The following is a 22,941-nucleotide window of genomic DNA, read 5'->3' on the forward strand; positions in this document are numbered from 1 at the left end:
TTACTCCTACATATACCAAGTCAATCGAATTTTATAAAACTTTTAAATTGATTTATTATTCCATCAACGACTATGTAAAATATAATGCAAAAAAAAACGCTTTTTAAAAACTTGTTTTAGAATTGCGTTAAGCTTTGTGGTTAGTTAATGCAACAAAGTATCGAGTAGTTTTTATTGTTTATTTGATGCAAAATAAGTGTTTACATTTTAAAATCTAACTTGGTTAATAGTTATTTACGTATTCGGAACTGTTAAGAAAGCCATAATAAACGAGGGAGTTATTTGAGGCCCGACGAAAGAGAACTTTGATCTTCCCGAGGTCGTTATGGCGCTTAACAGCACATAGTAACGTATACCATTTTACGTCATATTAAGTTACGGTATTTAAAAAAAAATAATTTCAATTCCAAAAGCTATCAAAAATCCGAGTGTTAAAGTGAAAATCATACTGGTAAAACTTCTTAACAGTCCTGTGTGATACGAATCATACCGACAGCTTTACAATTGTGAATTATTGAATGTTTTTTATACCATAACAAGACGAACAATACATTTTTAGGATACTGAATTGGTAACTAGCGTTTACATAGTCAACACGTCAACACTAGTTTAATTTTTTTTCATGAGTTTTTGTTCGATTTGTAAGAGATTTTTGCAGTAGCCTAAAAAAATCTAATGCAATATACAGGCTGTTCGTTCCAAATCGCCCCGGCCAATAACACCTAAATTTACTTTTTTTTTCAAAAACTAAATTTTCAAATAATACTATTCATTCCTGGCTTTCTTAGAAAATGCATCAAATTTTTTTAGCATATCCGGTGTAGCCGGAAATGCTACCAAATTTAGTTTTTGAAATAGAACACCTATGTTTTTTTGCTCGAAACAATAATAATTGGCATGAAAAATACGGTAAACCACTATTTATTACAATTTACTTTATATAATACACTCAGAAAACAATTTAAATTTTTTAATTTTATTGCAAATTTTGCAACGTAGGCGGATTACTTGTAAAGGTATTCATGCAAAAAGCAATATGCTTGGATACCGTTTAATTGTTAGTTTGACAAAGCCTAATTTGTCAATAAATCTTATTGAAATCTTTAATAATTGATGATGTTAATTACGACGAATTGGTAGATCAGCTTGAAGTGTTTTTTAAGTGAAATAAAAATAGAGCGGAAGCTGAAAAACAGTGTAGAGAAAAATACCCAAATAGAGTTCACACAAATCGTTGGAAATTGAAAAACAACTGAGACGAACAGGTTCGCTTCTTAAAAATAAAAAACCTGTGCTTCTTTGTGAAGAACAAGAAAATAGAAATCTGAATGATGTGTTACCAGTCGAAGAAAATCCAAGAGTTTCCATAAGAGAACTCGCTCATCATAACTGACAAATTAGATTTGTCAAACCAACAATTAAACTGTATCCAAGAATTTTTTATTCACACCTTTGTTTTAAAATTAAAAATCAGGCTACGCGACCAATTTCCTTATAAAATTCTAAGATTTAAGATGTTTTTTGATTGCATTGTGTTACGCAAAATGTAATAAATAGTGGTTTACCGTATCTTTCATGTCAATTAATATTGTTTCGAGGAAAAAAAATAGGTGTTCCATTTGAAAAACTAAATTTGGTAGCATTTCCGGCAACACCGGATGTGCTAAAAAATTTGATACATTTACTAATAAACACAATAATGAATATTATTACTTAAATATTTACTTTTTGAAAAAAAGAAGTAAGTTTAGGTGTTATCAGCCGGGGCGACTTGGACCGAACACTCTGTATATACAACCGGTAGCATTTCATGACCATGCCAAAGTATTGGCGCGGCCATAAAAATGTTGCAATTCTGTTCTTTTAGAAAATTATTATAAATTTATAAATCAAGCCAAAGAATAAAAGAAAAGACTTTCGGAAACACATACATGAGCAAGACTTAAAGAACAATAAAATAAACTTTTTGTAACTTGCATCGTGATCGAGAAAGAAATACATCTTTTGATACCTCGTTGCGCATGTGATTTTTTTGAATTACAGAAATTTTTTGAGAAAATATTTTGTTACATGTTTCTTTTTATTATAAGAAAAATTTTGCTATTAATTATTTGTTTAACTGACTAAAGAAATTTATTAAACATTAGCGTTTTTACTGAAAAAAAAAAGAAAAGAAACAACGAACAAAAAGTGTATCAGTTTAATTTTCTACCAATCGCTCCAATATTTCACAAAGCTTAGAAATTGGTTTCAGGAACTGTAAGTTTAGCCATGAAACATTCATTTCTATATCTTTCAAAGAAGCTACTAGTATAATAATACAATAAATAATATGTTCCAATAAGCGAGTTAAAGCTTAATCTGTCACCCCAGACTTCTCAATGCTGGAAGTTTAACACATTCCACGGAAATTCCCATTTCCCATTCGTTTTATTCCGACAAAGCAAAGTTATAAATCGTAAACTTTTGAAACGAATACAACCACTGATCGTGTCTGATTGACAAACGACCAGTAGTAGTTCTATTAACAACTAGACAGAAGAGGAAAAACCAATTCAAAGCTGTAATTGATTTCTTTAGAGATTTCTAATGTCTAGAATTTTATACGGGTGGATTACATCAAATGCAGTCGAAGAAAAAAAGGTGACTTATTTTAAACTCTTTAAAAAAAATGTAAATAATCCATTCAAGAGGTTTTTAAATAAAGGTGGCCTTTTTTCAAATTAAACAAAGTGTTTAAACTGAATTTCATTTCAATTTTTCTTACTAATAAAAACCAATTTACGGTTTTCATACAATATAATATCGTTGTTTCTAACACCTCCAATAACAAAAGACTAAATTATGCGTCTACGCCACCGCATAAGATCGTCTGTTTTGATAATAGTCGATTTTAACCGTAAAACAAAAACTTAAACTGATAGCTATTTTTGTATTAAGGGCGTGAAGGAGGCGATTTTGGCCCGCGGCGGAATTATAAGCCCGAGGCCCGAAAGGCCGAGGGTTTATAAGACGCCAAAGGGCCAAAATTGCCGTTCACGCCCGAAATGCAAATAAGATTTTTTGTAAAATCGACCTTTAAGCTTTGAAAATAAATGGCACGATTCGTTCTCAAAAATCGAGTTGTTGTTGGTTGCTAATGTGATGCAAATAAATAAAAACAAAATTCTGAAAAATTTTTGACGTGTTTCAAGAAGTTGAATTTGTGATAATAATATGTCCGAAAACGAAAAACAAGAAGAAATAGCTATTTTAGCCGAAGAAGCGAAAGCTGTAACACTTCAGTTATTGCTACGAAAATCAAGAGAAATCTATGAAAAAACTTTCAATGAATTTTTGCTATGGTGCACCCAGAAAAATATCGCTGACCGCCAGATTAATGAAAATGTTTTACTTGTTTATTTCAAAGAAGAGTCGCAGAAATCTTGCCCATCTACCTTATGGTCCCATTATTGTAGGATTCGTTCGGTTATGGTTTTGAAGCATATGATTTTGTTATTTTTTTTAGTTTTTGTAGCTATTAATATAACGAGAATATTATGCGATTTATAATAATCGAGGACGTTGCTAAGTGACGAGGCGACAGCCGAGTCATCGTAGCAACATCCGAGATGGTTTAAATCGCAAATATTCGAGTTATATTTAAAGGTTTATCGTATCATCGAAGCAAGCAATTTTAAAACAAAACACTGATTTTGTTTACATTGGATCACAAAAAAATGACAAAAGTTTTGCCACGTTTGGTCGTTCCTGGTAAAAGTAATGGAAGATTTTGGTATTCCCGAACGTATTTTAAAGTCAGCAGAAAGTGTGAAAATGGATTTGTTGCCAGACAAGTCAAAAATTCAATACGAAAAAGAATATCGTGTTTTTTGTGAGTGGCGAGACAAGGAACAGGTTGGAGGTGCTGGAGAAACCGTTTTGCTAGCGTATTTTGCAAAACTTTCAAATGAGTTGCTCCATCATCATTATGGCCGAAATATTCCATGCTGCGAGCTTGTTTGGAACTAAAAGAAAGAATCGAAATTGACAAATATGGTTCYTTMATYAAATTTATCAAAAAGAAGAATGTTGRATACCGGCATAAAAAATCTTCAGTACTRACGAARGAACAAGTTGATGAATTTTTGCRCACAGCTCCAGATGAACCTTTTTTGATGATAAAAATAGCAWTCTTGATTGGACTTGCTGGAGCTTGCAGAATCAATTAATTACTGAAGATGTCTACCGATGACGTTGAAATTTTAGAGAATAAGGTAGTTATTACTGTTCCTGATTCAAAAACTCATAAAAAAAAAGGATTTTTGCAATTGTGTCTGAGAGTGATGTCAATCTCGTAATTTTAATTAAAAAATATGCAGCGTTACGGCCGGCTCATGTTACGCATAGAAGATTCTTTGTATCATACAGAAATGGAAAGTGTACTATTCAACCATGTGGTGTTAATTTTTTTTCTAAAATTCCTGAAAAAAATCCTACATATATCAAATTCGAAAAACGCCTGTGAAGACGTGTTAGAAGTGCAAGAATTGGGTGGATTAGAGTTAGTATATTTCTAATATAATAGTAATAATAATATTTCTAATATAGGAACTCTAGGGTGGATGGAAGTCCAGCAAGGTTGCAAGGAGTATTTAGAAGAAAACCTAGAAAAGAAGATTTCCATTGCGCAAAAAATTCAGGTCGGAAGGGTACCTTTGGCAAGTGTGCTGAATTATCTGGGAGCRCTACAGGAGATGCGGCAGTCAAGGTGGATGAGAAASATGTGTCTTTCAGTTTTCATAATTGTAAAAATATTGAAATTAATGTTATCAGTTCTAATAAATTATTACAATAAATCATCATATCTGGCAGTAACTAATGTATTATGTGTAACTAACGTGTTATGGAATTTCTATGATATTATGACCCATATAATTGTACAGAAATATTTGCTATTATAGAGACATAATAAACGATGATATGATAAAGTTTTTATTATTAGGTATTAGCTAATTGTTTGTAACTACATATTTCAATAAAAGATATTACAATTGCTTGTTTTTTACGACTTAGGGCGCAAAAGACACTATTTACGCCCGCAAATTAATTCATAAATGACCTAATTTTAAGACGATTTGACAAAAAARGTTTTTTGAGTTATTCAAGTTTGGCTCTTCTTATACTTACTCAAAACCACAGTGCACAATAATATTTGAAACGTTTTTCGTTGAAAGTAAGACGAATCAAATTTGCAATTCCCTGAGGTGTAATGTGAAACGTGAGAAAGAGATATTAACGAAACAAATCGCTTTGTGAAAGTCGTAAAGCTTGTAGACAGTATGTAACTTGAGTTAATAGGAATATTTCGTTAACAAAGAGAAAAAATATTAAGTTGATTAAATTCTATTAGCCATTCTATTCCACACATTTACTCACATACCTTTTATAAAGTCCACTGCCATCTCCAACCCATACGTGTCTTTATCGCAATCATCCAAGATATGCGCTCCCAACGTAATATTAGGTAGAATAGACTCCGAACCGAAATTCAACCTATCAAGCGTATACAACATCGCTTCTAGGGCTTGTATACCACCTTGTGGCATCACGGGTCCGCACGTGATAGTGTCCTCCCTTTCGTGCACCATCATTAAACCACCCAACACCAAATCACCTTCAACAACGGCCTCCTTTTTCACTGGCCACGGAATTTCCTGCTGTTGTATCACTTTACTAACACCATCACTAAAATTACCACTAGACGTTGTTAGATCATCTGTCACTGACTTTGTGCCCGTTTCGAGATCAACAAGATTTCCTTCGGTCGTTAACAAATTGAGGAGACTTCGGTGTGTCGGTGTCTCCATGTGAATTTTCAGATTTGCAAACGGACTTTGTGAAAATTTGTTGGCGTATTTCACCACACCGAAAGTTTTAGCTTCTTTTTTTGTAGCTGAAAAGTGAAAACATGATATTATAAAAATCATTAATTGCAATATGCAGAGGGCAGGAAAAAATCTGAGAACTATACTGTATTATCTTCCATCAATTCTTTGCTTTTACATTTGGGTAAGAAACAATATTATGACTAAAATATTTGATGTGATTTTATTAGTTATTGGCTTGGAAAATCAAAATATCTGCTARCAATGTCGGATAAAACTTTTTTCTATTTATATTTTCAGGCTGAATAAAAATACAGTCAAACTCAAACTTTTCTAAAAGTGTATTTTCTGAATGTGTATGTATTACACGTTATGTTTTTCCTCTAATAAAAATTTTCTGTTACTACAATTACACAGGTCAACAAGGGTTCGGTAACATTGATGACAATTTGGTCAATAGTAGTTTTTTATTTCCTAAATAACAAAATGCATTTAGTTTTTTGATAACACGTACCGTTTATTTGTTGCATTTTTTATCAATAAWTTAATTAATACATTTTCTGCACTCCCACTTGGATTTTTTTTCAATAAATATGGGGGCTGTCAGTGACGAACAAGGGGAGAGGTTTCACCAAGACATCAGAAAGATGAAAGATCGCTATCAAGGCCGCTGGAACCCTTCCATGATGGGCGATTACTGTTAGCTTTTTTTAAAACGCGACAGTAACGTACCTAACAAAAGAAAATGTTGAGATTTCACTCTTTTATTGTAATATATGACTTTTTTAATGTTTCTAAWGTTAGTTTATTAAAATATTGTATGCTCATAATAAAATAAATTAAATAGTTGAATTATTTTCAGTACTCTTTTGCTTTAACATGGGTGTCAGAACGAAGTTGGTATCATACGAATGATACGTGATGAGACATTTTTGTRAAAAATTTCGAGTGAAAAATCATAAACGTGGAAGATAGTTTAATCAATGTTACCAAAAATTTGTTCAAATTTGTTGACCAGTGTTATTGATGTTTCTGTGTAATAAAGAAAATAAAAACTTCTCCAAGTCAAATTCTTTGCAGTTTACCAACTTTGGAGAAAAGGTTTAACTCTTTGTTAGAAAGAAACAATTTGACTAATCGTAATTAACATRAACAAGTTTTAACTACCAGTTACCCAAGTGATAGATGATAACAAATGACGAAAAGACGGTAATAAAAGTAATAAAAAAATAACCAAACGAAGTTGAAGAAATAAAAAAAAATTGGTGCTGTTACAAGGATCAATGTTACAAGGATCAAAAACTTTTTTTGCAAAGAATGTAACTTCAAAACGTTTCTTTAATAATCCCTATAACTTGAAATTATACTGTTGTTATTATAGAATTCAACTGTATTTTTATTAATAATTCATTATTTAAACACAATTATTATAATTGAATAGTTGTATCTGAAATTATTGTCTTTTTCGAAAAAACTAATACTAAGAATATGTAATCTTTTAAAAAATTGTAAAGTTAAAAACACAGGTAGGTATTCTAAAAATTTATTCTTAGAATTATTCTTATATTCTTATTGAAGCTATCCATAGATTTTACTAAATTACGAGGATTATTTAAGAATTAATGCATTATTTTAAGAACATTCAAAATTATTTAGAAAATGTAACAAATTTAACGCTGGCTAATTACGTATTCTATATAGTCTTAATGTTTGTTAATAAGAATGATTTTTTTTTAATTTCTTACCTACCGTAGTTAACAAGAATACCGTGGTTATAATTTATTTTGCAAATATCACACACATTGAACTACCTTATATTTTAAATTTCCTTGGAATTTATTTTATTTTTAAATTTTAGAAAGCAAGCAATTAATGTGCGTAGTTTCAAAAAAATTTGAAATATTAGCACTGGTTATTAACTTTTCAAAATTATAATAAAGTAACTCAGAAATATCAAAATTAATGTACAATTACATAAACTACACGGAACAAAAAGTGATGAATGCGGACTTGAATTCCATTTTAATTTTCATTGGTAAGATTTTGGAATAATAATCACAATTAAAGAGTTTCTTTTAGTTGTGCTTCAAAGTTTTTTTTCTAAAACTGTCTATAAAAAATAGTCCAAAAAGTGTGCACGTTGTAATGAGATTGCACAGTTTTTCAATTTTCTTTACATCATTTAATTTAGGTTGTATTACGATTTTATAGTAACCGTAATGTATGTTCATACATACATTAATGCAGCACTAAAGTTATTTTATTTCCATTCTGTTTTAATTAATTCAAAATTAATTTTTTAATTAATTAAATGAATTCAACTTTAGTGAATTGTTATACAAATAATATTTTCATTTTTTTACTCCACTGCCATATTTGTAACATCTTAAAACCCAATTTTTTATTTATTAAAATTGATCTTTACTTTAAAATATTTATACTCCAGTATAACTCCAGAAGTGGTCATCCTCAGGTGAGAATAAAAGTTTAGTTGATATTTTAACCACTTTGTGGTTAAAACGCGTTGTATTTTAAATAAAAGTTTGGTGTGACGAGTTTAATCGTGTTTTTGTTCATCGTTTACATACCAAGAGGATCCAAGAAGTGTAATATTTAGTTTTTAAAAAAAATTCTTAAACAAAAAGTAAGACAGAAAAAAGCAAATTCTGAGTTAAATAATCATTTAAACAAACAAACTAAATGTTTAATTCTGTTTCCAAAACAGTGAAACAAAAAAGACTTTTTAGGATACTGAATTGGTAACTAGCATTTACTTAATATGTAGTTACAAACAAGTCCGGTAGATAAAATTTACCGACTTAGTCCCGTAATAGTCTATACTACCAACCGTAGCGTATCTACCGGCCGGTAACCTGTATCTACCAGATTCGTTTGTATGTTCAGAATTCGCCCCCAGAGAAAAATGCCATATAAGGTAAGATAGCAGGAACATGGAAAAAATGTTAAAAAAATTTATCTATCAAAGTTTCGAAGAGTTGAGTTGAGTTGAGAGTTTAAATTTTGCACTTTAACTGTGTATTTTTCTGTTGGAAAAATAATTTTCCAAGTTTTTTGCTACAGGCTATTAGAAGAGGAAACAAGAAAGCTATATCCTAAATTGTAACTTTGTTTAACGTTATTTGTCGCTTTTATTGGCAAAATTTTTGTACCTTTACTAAATAATTGTAAAAAACATATACAAGATCATCAGTATCATTAAATAGACATAAAAAAATGTCAAATATCAAAAAATATATGTCAAAATTTTTTGACAGATAAAATTTTTTAAACATTTTTTCCATGTTCCTAGTATCTTATCTTACTTGAAATTTTTCTCTGGGGCGCAAGTTCTGGCGCACCCCTGTATGGGTAAACGCTAGTTAAATTTTAGTTTTCATAAATTTTTGCTTAACTTGAAAGCGATCGTTGCAGTATTCTAAATAATCTTATACAATATACGACCCTTAGCATTTTTATGGCCTTGCCAAACATACAAGTCTCGCCATACGGCTTGACTTGTAAAGTATTGCCATAAAAATGTTGCTACCGATCTAATTCTGTAAATGGCTATTTAGAGCCTCAAATGCAAATTTCTCAAAATCTTTTCAATACAAGTGAAAACAGATTTCAAATTTATTAATTTTTAACCATAAAAAACATAAAGTCTATCATTTAAAAAAAAATGTTATTATAAGAAAGCAGTGGATTATTAAAAGTATTAGAATTTCTGTAAAAGTTTTTGGTACCTATTACGAGTAAAACTTTTCTTTCACAGAAAGCAATTCTTGGTTTCAAGAAGCTCTATAAAAATAATCTTATAATTAGCTATGTCCTTTATTCATTTTTTTTTAGTGTGCCCATTCTTCTTTCCCACCTTCCTGAATACCTCCTACATGACAATTGTGGTTAAAAACCCACTTGAAAGCCGTATTTATGCACAGAAGATTTCGAATTAACGGTGCTGCGCTCACCTGGAGTAACACTTTCCGTTGAATGCGAAGTGATTGTCGAAACTTTGATGAAATTCCGAGTTTTTCCGACTGAATTAGAGACAGCAACCGGTTTGGGTGGAGTAGTGTCCCACGTTGGTCGTAAAGAACTCCCGGAAAAGTCGCTTGAATCGCTTGGATTTTTCCCAGAAAGTACAATGCTTTCAAAAGGGTAGTCAGACCGCAGCGGTGAAGTGTATTTGTGAGTCGTTGTAGTAGACACTTTCATCTGAAAAGGATATTTTAATATTCATGATCAGGATAGTACAATATACTGAAGTTTTCTTTTTTGTTATCAGATTTAAGAGAAGCATTTTTATGTAAAAATATTTTTAAAGATCGTATTATTTTCTTTAGTTATGAATGAATTGTTCTTTCTCTTTTTTCATCTCTTTTTCTTAGTAGAAATAAAACAAGCATATCAAGATTTGAGAAAAAAAATAATTGCGTAATCTGCGTAATGTTGGCACTTTACTTAATACAAAAACTTGAATTTGTTTCTTGGTTCAAAGCAGGCACTTTAATTGTGTTTTTGCGGAGCAATAAATTGCCGTGTAAAGAAATACACACAATACCAATCTGATGTTTGTAATGCAGTTTTAACTTTAGAATTCTTCAGGTAGAGTTTGGTAATGTCTGGGTAAAATGAGATAAACTGAGTTGATAAACAGAAAAAAACTAGTTGTATTCTTTATGTCAATGTATATCTTCTTTGGATGATCCAAAATGATTTTAGCATGTATAAAAAATAAATAACATAAAAGTTTTAATCATTCTCAAGATAAATAAAACAAATATTTCCGAAATATAAATGACACTTCTTTTAAAATCAATTTTTTACTCTTTGAATTCTGTGATTGTCCTGTCATATTAAACAAATTTCAAAATAGGACGTTTTTCAATTTATTTTCTTTTTTTGTATAGGTAAAAAAAATGACACTTCTCACTAGCAAAATTTTAGAAATTTTAAAAGAGAAAACACGACTTAAATAACTTTTACTATAGCATTATAATCAAAAACTCTGTTCAATCAAAATCAAAAAACTGTGCTGATCTCAATTTCTTTTTTTTTCCAATAATTCAAACATTAAAAATGACACATTAAATTTTCTTTCAGATTATTGTTCAGCATAAAAATGCGCAACTTAGCCCTAATAATAACTGAGATCCCATGGTAGAGCTCAAAAAACATGTACATTAAGATTACTTTAAAAGCAGAGCTCGATATGTTTAATTTAGAATTAGAAACTTTACCTTGATTTACCTGAATTTGACGTTACTTTGAACAAATTTAAAAAATAGCTTATTTTATTGCAAATAAACTGATAAATAAGAGCTCGGTCTATTTGTTTGAAAATCCAAATTTTACTGATTATACTTACACTGGAAACAAAGTCTACAAAATACAGATAGATGATGACGTTCAAGTAAGTTGGCTAACGTTGGTGACAGGTAGATTTAGAGAAAAGTAGAGGTAATTTTTTCAGTTACATAACTGTCACCTAATGTTTATGGGACGGATTTCCACGTTTGCCAAATCCACAATTCACACTGCTTGTTGAAATATCTAGGCTTTCAAATTGCATAATAAACTTATAGATTTGTATCTYTAAATTATATTTTAAACTCGAATTTAACGAAATGCAAAACACAKTGTTACCAGATTCTTAGATTTGAAACAAACATTGTATTGTGGCCAGCGCATCTGCATGACCCAAAAGCTAAAATCCAGAATCTATTGTTGAATTTTACGGTTACGGTTGCTTTATTTCACGACATCAGCTTGCAGATAAAACTTTTTCTTTATGCAGAACATTTTAACGTTTTTATTATTGTTATTTCTCTGTCTATTGTTGTCTCGATGTTGGAGACAAAGCAAAGCAAATTGTTGTCTTCCGACAAAGGAACAAAGCCATCAATTTAATGATGCCATAGGTCAATAATTCTCGTTATCCGTGCATGTAATTTGCCTTGCTTGTTGCATTAGTCTATCCAATAAGGCAGCAGATACACAGAACGTCGATCATGGACGATCAAGATCGATCAAAGATCGATCGTGYCTCATCGAGTTTACACTTGATGACACGGCCAATACGGATACATATATACGAGTAAAATAAAGTGACATCGAGTGACAGCTCCAAGTTAGTCCCACAAGTATTTCCAATAATTACWGTTTTTCTGTGTGTTCTGTGYCGGTTTAACTAAAATAGTATATTATGTAACTWGTGCTATAAACGTCACTTTAGACATGAGTTTTATTAGGCACGAGCGAAGCGCAGCGGAGCAAGTGTTTAATAAAACGAATGTATAGAGAAGTTTAGACACGTGTTACATACTATTCTTTTTCTACGATCACCACAAAAAAAATACTTAAATTAAAAATAAAAATAAACAAATGAATATTTGTACTTATTTTTTAATTAATTTGGTATTATAGTTTAACTTTGTAAATAGGTATTCATTAGCAGGAGCAGACGATAAGAATTCTTTRATTTACTGTTTTCGACTTTTTAAGTTTATAACCATCAGATTTATCCTTCAGCAACGCACACAATTTAGGATATTTTCTTATCTCAACATTGTTTTTTAGGTTAAGCGTCATCCGCAACATTAAGTAGACTGTCCACAAGGAAGACGGTTTCCTCCTTTTCGAAAGATCTTAAAAATATGCAAGCAGCACATACTCAGTTAAAGMATTTATTTAATTTCTTGACGCCAATCTTGGAAAAGTTTATATACACGTTCGTTTTGACTTTTTGATTTTTCCGGCAGTAAACTAGTAGTTGCCGAAACCGCTGCTTCGATAATCTCAGGTGAAGTGCAAATTCTATTGAAAACATCATCTTCACTTTCATTTCATTCATTTTTCACAAGCCGCAGCTCCGTCGAAATGATAACTAAATGACAACTAACAGGAAGGCACCTCGGTGAAGTTAGCAATAAGTAACATATTTCTTGCTGGCAAAATTTAAATAACAGTCAACCAAAAATTTTCTGCTCGGGCCACAACGCGTTTCCCACAAGATTTTCGTTTCGTGCAGCCAGATTCACACTCGAAAAATTGTTAGAATTACAGAAAGCTAACTTAAGCCCGTGACTAATAGCCACAACGCGTTTCCCACAAGATTTTCGTTTCGTGCAGCCAGATTCACACTCGAAAAATTGTTAGAATTACAGAAAGCTAACTTAAGCCCGTGACTAATACGCATAAAAGTCACGGCTTGTTAAGGTGTGTATAAAAGGTCACTTAGCGTCTAGCAACGTGACTAATACGCATAAAAGTCACGGCTTGTTAAGGTGTGTATAAAAGGTCACTTAGCGTCATGGAAACATATACGATAATGCGTGTTTTAGATGTGGGAGTAGAAAAATGAAATTAGAAATGAGCTACGTGACGGTAAGACACTAAAAATGATGTCAGATTCGCGACACTTGACAATTGCGGAGACGAAAACTCTGGAAACTGTGCATATTTTGACCGACTTCATGAATCGACGAGTGAAATTTCAAATAAAGTCTGTTTTTTCTTTAAATGGAAATTACCATGTCAAAATTTTGGTGAAAAAATTGGTAGCAGCTTGTCTCCATAGTTTCAAATTTTGTTTGCTCTTTGTTTTTGTCCCTAGAAATTTTGTTAAAAAATTATGGTTGTTTTCAAAATTTTGACTTTTATAAATCTTTTGTGTCTGTTTGCTCTTTGAAAGCGCTATAATTGAATACCTGAGGAGAGACATCATTACCTAAGGTCTAAAGACAGAATTCAGTGTTAATAATTTTGATAGAAACACACCGCTAGTAAGTTGTGGACAAAAATGAGGTTCTTGCTACAAAAACTTTGAAGAAAAAGGATGTATAAACAGAGAAAAGTTATTTCGCAAAAGATACAAGTAGGTATTATGATGATTGGCAATAAATTTTGTGTAATTGTGTAATATTGAAATGAACTCAAAGTTGATGCATTTTATAAATTCTTCTTCAGCTTTAGTTTCAAAATTGTTACTTTTTCAACTCCTTCCTCAAAAACGATGCATAAGACACTAATTTAATTGCGTTCTTTCCGAGGTTCTGTCTCATTCATGTTTATTTTGTATTCTTGTCAATTTCTTGCTAAAAATTTAGGATGTTTAGCAAACCTGCATTACAAATTGCGTCTACATTTTAACGGGCCCTTTTTCTAACTTCCTGCTTGCAAACTATTTGTTTCCAAATTTCTAAAAACTGTTAGCGGTACTGAATTTGTTTCTTTTTTGGTGTTTCGTCGCTAAATTTTCTTACACGATTTTTTTATGTTGACGTTTAATGACATTGTTTTCAAATTAATTCAAAAAACCGGAACTGCCAACTTCCTTAATTAAAATTACCATGAATGAATTTACTAGTAGTGCCAACGTTAAGACGGTTTGGTATTTCCATTTAAAAAAAAAACAGACTTTATATTTCAAACAAACACTCGAGTTGGTACTCTACGTTACACGAAGCATCTCTGTGTATCTGCTGCCTAACCTAATCCAGATAATGCTTTTAATCAAAATAGTCAGTTTGAATCATTGCATTAGATTTTTTAAAAGCAGTGATGAAACTTTTTTAATCGTATCGAAATATAAAACATAGTTTACTTGTTAAAGAATTACGAAAAAAATTACTAGCTAGTACATTAAATTAGAAAAGTAGTTTAATATTTTCTGGTTAAACTGTATAAGTGGATGAAATAAATTAGAGAATAGCAACTACATATTATACTACAAGTGCAATTTTCTAAAGTTTTAGATATAAAATAACCATGTTCTACCTTATCACTTTTCTATCTTTTCAAGATGAAAATGTCTAGTCTAGATAAATAAGGTCAGCCATGAGCTTATATTTCGTACTAGTGACGTTTGAAGTCTTCTCATAATTCAAAGGATGTTACAAACTTACCGTTTCAACCGTAGACCCTTCAGTAGTAATTGATTGATTTTGTGATAAAACTTTGGTCGTCCGGCTTTGTCGTTGATTTTTTCCTAAAACTAAAGTTAACGTATTAGGAAAACATTTTTCAATAAATAAATTTCTGAAACTCATTCAAAATTACTAAGCACACATACGGGATAAATATAAAGTATAATTATGTTTTCAAAATAGTAGATTCACCATCAAATAAAATGTATCCTMTTACGATGTATGGATATTTTATTYTGATGTTGTCACCAACGTAAGAAAAATAATGAATGTGTTTAGTAATTAAATTGGCAATAATATATTTTTAATTTTTATACARTTTCAATTAATAATAATTGAAAGAAGGTATCTAAGAAGTTTGTGTTTCAGTACATGACTCATTACACTGTCGGGTGATTTTGATAAATGTATAGATAAATATATTGGTAATAAAAATTTGAGAACAAATCTTTAATACATTTATAGTTGTTTTCATATAATTTGATGTTAACAAGATGGTGAGACACCTGCTATTCTGAGAACAAATTTAATTATTTGATAACTAAAAATTAAATAAATTGGTCAGCACTTATAGACATTCTTCTAAAAATATAATATTCATAAACCCAAAGCTTCAACCATCTACTTCATAATCAAAAATAAATGAATTATTTATTTATTTACTTTAATATGCAGAGTGGTTCAGAACACCGGCCCCTGAGAAAAATGCCAATTAAAGTAAAGTATTAGGAACAAATGATAAAAAATTGTATCTATATAAATTTCGGAATTATGGACGTATAAATTTTATTTACACTTTGACCTTATTTATTTTTGTTAAAAAAACTAATTTTAGATGTTTTTTGCTGCAGGCTGTTAGAAAGAGAAACAAAGAAGCTATATCCTCAATTGTAACTATATTTAATTTTGGCTTTAATTGACAAAGTTTTTGTACCTTTACTAATTAATTATGAAAAAAACATTTGTACAAGATCATCGGTAACAATACATAGACCTAAAAATGAGCAAATTTCAAAAAATAAAATGTCAAAATCTTTTCCACATTCCAGGAATATTATGCATTTTTTCTGTGGGGTGCGAGTTATGAACCAACATGTACACACATTTATAGTCGAGTACAAGCAATTTTTGGTTACAAAAAGTGTAGCAATATTGTTTCTTAGTAACAAACTAAAATATTAAATTATACAAGCAAAAACATTGTGGGTAGATAATTGACTACCTTGCGACAAATAAAAAACAACAGCTTCTTTTAAAAACATAGAGAAATAATTAAAAAATAAAGGAAAACATTTTCTATTATTATAAATTATAAAAGAAAGAAGAGTTCGAGTGAAATCAACCAAAAATTATGTTTTCTCTTGTTTAACAATATTTTAAACTATTTAGTAACAATTTTTTTAAGTGTTTTTATAACTTTTGGGTCAAAAATAAAAATCTACTCATTTATTTAAGGCCTCAGGCAAGTGCGAAAATTTCACTAGAAAAGCATGTATTCAATAAAATGTGTGTAATTCAATGTTATTATTTCAATGAGATTTATCTCCACCATTAGTTAAATGTAATCTACATTTAACAATAGTTATTGCTACGATTTTAACAATTATTTTATTTAATCGCGGATTAACAAAACAAAAGCGAGCAAATAAATAAATAATAAAAAATGCACACTTGTACATAAGCATAAATATAACTTACCGATCATCGTTGAAACTGAATTCATATTTCCTTCTCCTCGAATTTTTCGCCTAAAAATATCGTCCGACTGAAAGGATTTATGATGATTTGTTTGAGGCGTCTTTTTGGTCGATCTTTCGCCCACTTTCCGGGCATTTAACTTAAATTTTTTACTGTTCTCTTTTACCAAATTATCAGATGATGTAATCAGATTATCCCCAATTCCGGTTCTTTCAGAAATATTGAACTTTCTAAAAGTGGCTGGAATTTGAGTTTCTATAATTACTTTTTCTGACATGTTGGCGACATTAGGTGTTAAAGTTGACGTTGAAATATTTAATAGATTATCGCAAAGTTGCTGACCTCGACATTCTGGAAATGGTGAATTTCCCTCAGCTTTATCTCTTTCGATTGATTTGTTTCTAATGTCGTCKGTTTCGCCTTGAATTGATGTGACACCACTCAAGCCTATTATCTTTTCTGTTTCCGGTATTGTGTAATTAACAAAGTTTGTTTTCATATCGAGATTCGTCGCCAAGGAAGCGATCGCCAAGGTCACTAGGAGAAGTGATAGCATCTTAGGAGTTGGTTAAGTTCGAAGCGCAATTTCCTCCAGTAGTTCTGTTAAACTCATGATCTGAAATCAAAGGGAAGCTTTTAAGTGACACAGACAGATTTGAAATGTGTTCGTGCGTAAATAAATAAAATAAAACTTATTTTGATTACTTTATGCTATAAAGGTCAATTTATGCCAGCACTTGAAAGCCAATAATAAAATTCTTTTCACGTTTGGTGTGACGTTTGTGATACTGTTTTTTTTTTTTTAATGGTGTTACAAAATGCAAGTTTGTAAGACTATTTTTGGTAAATTTTTGTGTGACACTTTTTACAACACTGATGCAACTGCAATAATAATTGTTTTTAAGTAAAAAATTGTTGTTTTAATTTCTAATCAGCTTTAACTGTCAATTATAATAACAAATTCAATTTAAAAAGCGCTCAATAAAAAGCGCTCGTATCATAAACTATTCCTATTAAAACAAAAGTGTTTGTAACACTCGTTTTTTAATATACTATTTAACACTGGATTTAATTGTAATTGTCTTTGAACCTTAATAATTGTGTTGAATTGTACGTAAAATAGTTGAAAAACGTTTTTTTTTAATTGTGTTTCGATAATAATGTGACGTCAGAAACATTACGCTTTTATATCTAAATGACACAAGTAAAAGATTCAACTTTTAGACATGGGGTAAAACACTGTTTTTTCTTCTAAGCGTTTTTCACTTTTACCTGATATTTACTATGACATTTACTAATATTATCTCTTTTGTTTAGAGATGTACAGTGTAGATTATCAGCATCGACATTTTGCACTACTAACTGCACTATGCAGCCATTAGTTACATCAAAAACACTTACAAAATCTCAACGGATAAAATAGTGTATGGTATTTGGATTAAAAGTGAGTTTATGTAGCTCAGCTGAATCATTTGCCTCACTCCGTTTGGAAAAATGAACGTTCANTACAAAAATTTTGTCAATAAAAGCTACAAATAATATTAAACAGAGTTACAACTTAGGATACAGCTTCTTTGTTTCCTTTTCTAATAACCTGTAGCAAAAAAACGTGGAAAATTATTTATCCTACAGAAATAAATAAGAGTCAAAGTGCAAAATTTAAACTCTCATAACTTCGAAATTTTTATAGATAGAATTTTTTTAATTTTTATTTTAATTTTTATTTTTATTTATTTAATAATACTGATGATTTTGTATATGTTTTTTTACAATTATCTAGTAAAGGTACAAAAGTTTTGCCAATAAAAGCCACAAATAACATTGAACAGAGTTACAATTTAGGACACAGCTTTTTTGTTTCTTCTTCTAATGGCCTGTAAAAACTTGGAAAATTATTTTCCCTACAGAAATAAATAGAGTCAAAATGCAAAATTTAAACTCTCATAACTTTGAAACTTTTATAGATAGATTTTGTTTTAATTTTTTCTATGTTTGTGGTACCTTACCCTACATGGCATTTGTCTTTGAAGCGGGAGTTCTGACGCACTCTGTATGTGCATACCATGTAGAACGTGACTCCTTCAACTTTTAGAATCGCGATATCTCAGGAATGGTGATTGTTAGAAAAAAAGTATAAGGACCATTTTGTAGATAATTTCAAGATCTATATTTTTTGTCTGGGCTACTTTTTTGATAAAACTTACCGTTTTCGAAAAAAATCTAAAAAATGTCAAATTTCGACCTTTGACCCCGAATAACTTTTTTAGCACACATGGGATCGATGGGGACTTTTGACACTTTATTCCTAATGGTGTACTCAATATCTCCACCAAAATTTAGCTCTGTCGGAATTTTAGTTATTTAAAATGTTTATTTTGACCGGACTATAATGTGACGAAACACTTTGCTTTTAAGTTAAATTGCAAAAAATTATTTACTCGCAAACGTCAGAAACATTACGCTTTTATATCTAAATGACACAAGTAAAAGATTCAACTTTTAGACATGGGGTAAAACAGTGTTTTTTCTTCTAAGCGTTATTCACTTTTACCTGATATTTACTATGACATTTACTAATATTATCTCTTTTGTTGCTTCAGCATTTTCTAGAGATGTACAGTGTAGATTATCAGCATCGACATTTTGCACTACTAACTGCACTATGCAGCCACTAGTTACATCAAAAACACTTACAAAATCTCAACGGATAAAATAGTGTATGGTATTTGGATTAAAAGTGAGTTTATGTAGCTCAGCTGAATCATTTGCCTCACTCCGTTTGGAAAAATGAACGTTCAGCTTCGCCACATAAACTATCAGTTTTACGCTTAATTATTATCCCGKCGCATCCACCATTTTTCAAACGATAAAATGATTTATTTTTTTAGTCTTGTCAACTGTAATTGACATGTTTTCACAGTTACGCTATCTTATTTTTACCGTGATTTTTAGCAGCAAAATAATAATAAATTAAGCAATTTATAATTTGTAGATATTTTTGTATTATACAGGTATCSCWGCGAGTTGAAAAAGTCCATTAGTGACCTTTAAACAGTAAAATTGAAAAAAAGTTGTATAAGACATTGATAGAGACTAATCAAGTGCATCACCTAAAATTATTTTCAACCATACAGCATGTCCCAAAAATAAGTTACGATACAAACTTGTGTTTTTTTTCAAATGAAACACCATATGTTTCCTTGGATGTAGCCTTTTAAAACAATGTTTTTACGCTAAATTTTTATTAGTCGATTTTGCTTAGTTTTAGAAATAAGACGTTCCTTTTGACGAAAACATGCCCTTTTTAAAAATCTTTTACTCAAAATCTAAGACAGCTAGAATAAATGTTTTCTTACTTTTGCAAAAAAGAAAGTACAGCATTTAAAGCTGTAGCAATTTTTTAGTGTTTTGCATTTGTAAGGATTAATAAATTAAAAAGTTTGTTAAAAGTTAAATAACTTAAAAAAATTTAATRGAACACCCTATTTTTTATTTTTCATCTAATAGATTGATAAATTGTCTATCTAAAAAAACAAACTTTTAAGGTCTAGAATTGATAAATGAAAAGATCTTTAACATTTAATATTAGTTGTAGCAGCAATGCCTATCAATATCTGAGCATTGTATAATAATGGATGCAGCTTAACACAAATGTGATTATTAAGTGATATTTCTTCCATCTCTTGTGCAACTGTGCAATTTTCGACTACTGAAACAATAGTATTATTTTTTTAATGTTTAACGWTAGAGTATATTATACAACGAGCGTATAATGATTAATTATACGCKARTAGTATACTATACTWTATCCACGACCACTAAATATTTTTGTTGAAGCTTTTTTGTTGGAAATTTTGTTACATTAAGTATTTAAGAAACGGATATGCGACACACACATTCGAAGTTGGTAATGGCTCTGTGTCGATACCACGATGTAGTTAAGATGGTAGTTTGACTCTGCCTTTTTATGAATGAAATTTTTCAACTCGCATTGCTAACGTTGTCATGGTGATTGTGATATAACTATGATCTATTTCGCGTGTAATCCGGCAGGTGGCACTAACGCAAAGAGTTAGTTTCTTTTTAATAAATAAAAATAACACAAACGGAACCACTAAGCAAACGCTCGAAAGCAGTCAAACATCAATTATAACTTGAATTTTTGAAAATCAAATTGAAAATGTCAAATTCAAAAACGCATCAGATGCCTGCGTTACAGCTGGATAATAAAAATAAATAATAAAAAAAAATAAATTAATAAAAGTAACCATTCTGTAAAAACTATTTATTTTTTCTTATTCTAATAACAATTTGAGTCGACGGTGRCACCATCTAACGGGACATCCTTTAACTAGTACATAGGTGAATTCAAAGTGGTTGACAGATTTGCCTTAGAGTCGAACCACCATTTTAACTTCATCGTGGTCGATACTGGTTGCCTTGCAACCGCGAGTCTCGGGTTCGAATCTGGTCAAGGAAAATTGTTTTTTTTTTAATTTTTTTTATATGTACAGAAATTAATCGAAAATATTTAGTGGTTTACACGATAACATTTTAAAAACCAATAATTGTTCGTAGCAAAACAAACATAGCTAAATCAAGGAAGCTTCTGACAGCAGTGATTAATGGGTATTATTAAGATCGAGCAAACAGACGTATAAGGGGTACATTATACAATAGGCGTGGATAAATATCTTTTTAGTTACTAATTATAAACACCTTAAAAGATAAATTTCAGAAAGAAAATTTAATGATTTTTTAAATGCAAAAACAATAAATAGAGTGATTCATAGACATTTTTTAAGTTATTGAACTTTTAACAAAGGCCTTAATTTTTTATCTTTGCAAATGTAACACTTTAAAAAAATGTTACAACCTTAACAGCTTGTACCTTCTTCTTTGCGGTAGTAAAAAAATATTTCTAGATGTCTTAGTTTTTGTGTAATAAATTTTTAAAAAGTGAATGTTTTCGTCAAAAAAAAGCGTCTTATTTTTAAAACTAAGCAAAATCGACCAATAAAAGTTTGTTTTAAAACATTGTCATATAAATCTACATCCAAAAACACTAAGAAACATATGGTGTTTCATTTAACAAAGCACAAGTTTGTATTGTAACTTATTTTTGGGACATGCTGTATAGTTGAAAATAATTTTAGGCGATGGACTAGATTAGTTTTATCATTTAGATTAATTTTATCATTTAAAGGTCACTAATAGACTTTTTCAACTCGCTGGGACAACCTGTATGTATGAAAACATATAAAAAGATATTTCGTAAATAATATTTTTACAGAGCCCCAAAAAATACAAATAACGATTTTTCTGCAACACTGATTATTTCTTTAATCAAAGTAAAATACCTAATCTTCTGTTATAATGAGTGTTTTTTTTTAATTTGGCGTCAGAGATATTGATGAAAGATTAATTTTGAACGAAACATCGTATTGAAAGTTATTATTAATCTGACGTTTGAAACCTCGCCGGGCATAGATTTAATTGCATATAATTTTTTTTTTTGAATTTCTCACACGGTTATCAATATGAGCTATTTTTTGTTGAAAGTATATTCCTTTAAGGTCAGGCTTTTATTTTCTCGAGGACCATTGTCAATAATTATGCTTGTGGTACATACAAATTTTATTCTAAATTGATTACTAAAAAATATTTGGTATTTAAAACAAGGCCATTAGTTAGCTGCTTTTGGATATTTTGAAAAAAAGCAACATGTAGGTGTTATTATTGTAGGTGTAACAGAGCAACAACAAGAATCTACTCGTATGTTAAAATCTAGAACGCGTTTATCTCGAATTCATGAAGCAGACAGAGGAATATCAATCCAACACCCGTAGTTCAGCTGGTAGCGAGTTAATGGAGTAACCAAAAAGCAATTGAGGGTTGCGGTTTTCAAACCCCAGCTGGCAATTTTTTCTTCTTATTCAAAAAATTAATCTATTTTTTACTAAAATCGTATCTTTTCCATGTTAGGACGAGCAATCAATCTTTTTTTCACTCTCGATCATTTATCCCAACTAGAAAAATGTTTAGTAGTAGTAAAGCAAAGTAAAGAAAAGTTCAGTAATTAAATCAATTTCGATCGGTATAAAATGGCGGATAATCAGTGTTTCGTTAATTTTACTCGTATAATATTTTGCACAGGAAAAAAGTCTAACTGATGAGTAAAACACGAACAGTTTTCTATTGTAATTTGTTCAGTACAAAATGGACAGCAAAAAAATATCACATTCCAATAATCTGGCATGTAATAATATTTTCCTACGGCCATATACGAAACTAGATCATAACGCACAACTACATATGCGCGAAAATTGGCAATATYGTACGAGGTCGAAAACCTGTGCGATTTGTTTTCGCACTGTGTGTTAGAAATCTAACGCACAATACACACTCGAATGTTTTGTATTTTTTCATTTAAATATTTTTTTTGT

The 22,941-nt window shown here is 30.3% G+C and overlaps 1 protein-coding gene across 3 annotated transcripts in view; it reads right to left on the reverse strand.

Annotated features, from left to right (window-relative positions):
• The window catches only part of LOC123012181 (metabotropic glutamate receptor 2), a 390,426-nt gene that overhangs the window by 179,058 nt on the left and 188,427 nt on the right, over positions 1-22,941 (reverse strand). For all 3 annotated transcript variants that reach the window (XM_044410042.1, XM_044410034.1, XM_044410050.1), the window contains 4 exons: positions 16,496-17,111; positions 14,777-14,865; positions 9,839-10,085; positions 5,423-5,935 (listed from right to left, as the gene is read on the reverse strand). In XM_044410042.1, the coding sequence (XP_044265977.1) occupies positions 5,423-5,935; positions 9,839-10,085; positions 14,777-14,865; positions 16,496-17,051 (1,405 nt within the window). In that variant the 5' untranslated portion in view covers positions 17,052-17,111. The remainder of the gene's footprint in view (positions 1-5,422; positions 5,936-9,838; positions 10,086-14,776; positions 14,866-16,495; positions 17,112-22,941) is intronic.

The sequence above is a fragment of the Tribolium madens genome, unplaced genomic scaffold, assembly GCF_015345945.1.
Source record: "Tribolium madens isolate multiple individuals breed KSU strain unplaced genomic scaffold, Tmad_KSU_1.1 Scaffold_19;HRSCAF=116;Tcas5.2_LG9, whole genome shotgun sequence".
NCBI classification, from domain to species: domain Eukaryota; kingdom Metazoa; phylum Arthropoda; class Insecta; order Coleoptera; family Tenebrionidae; genus Tribolium; species Tribolium madens.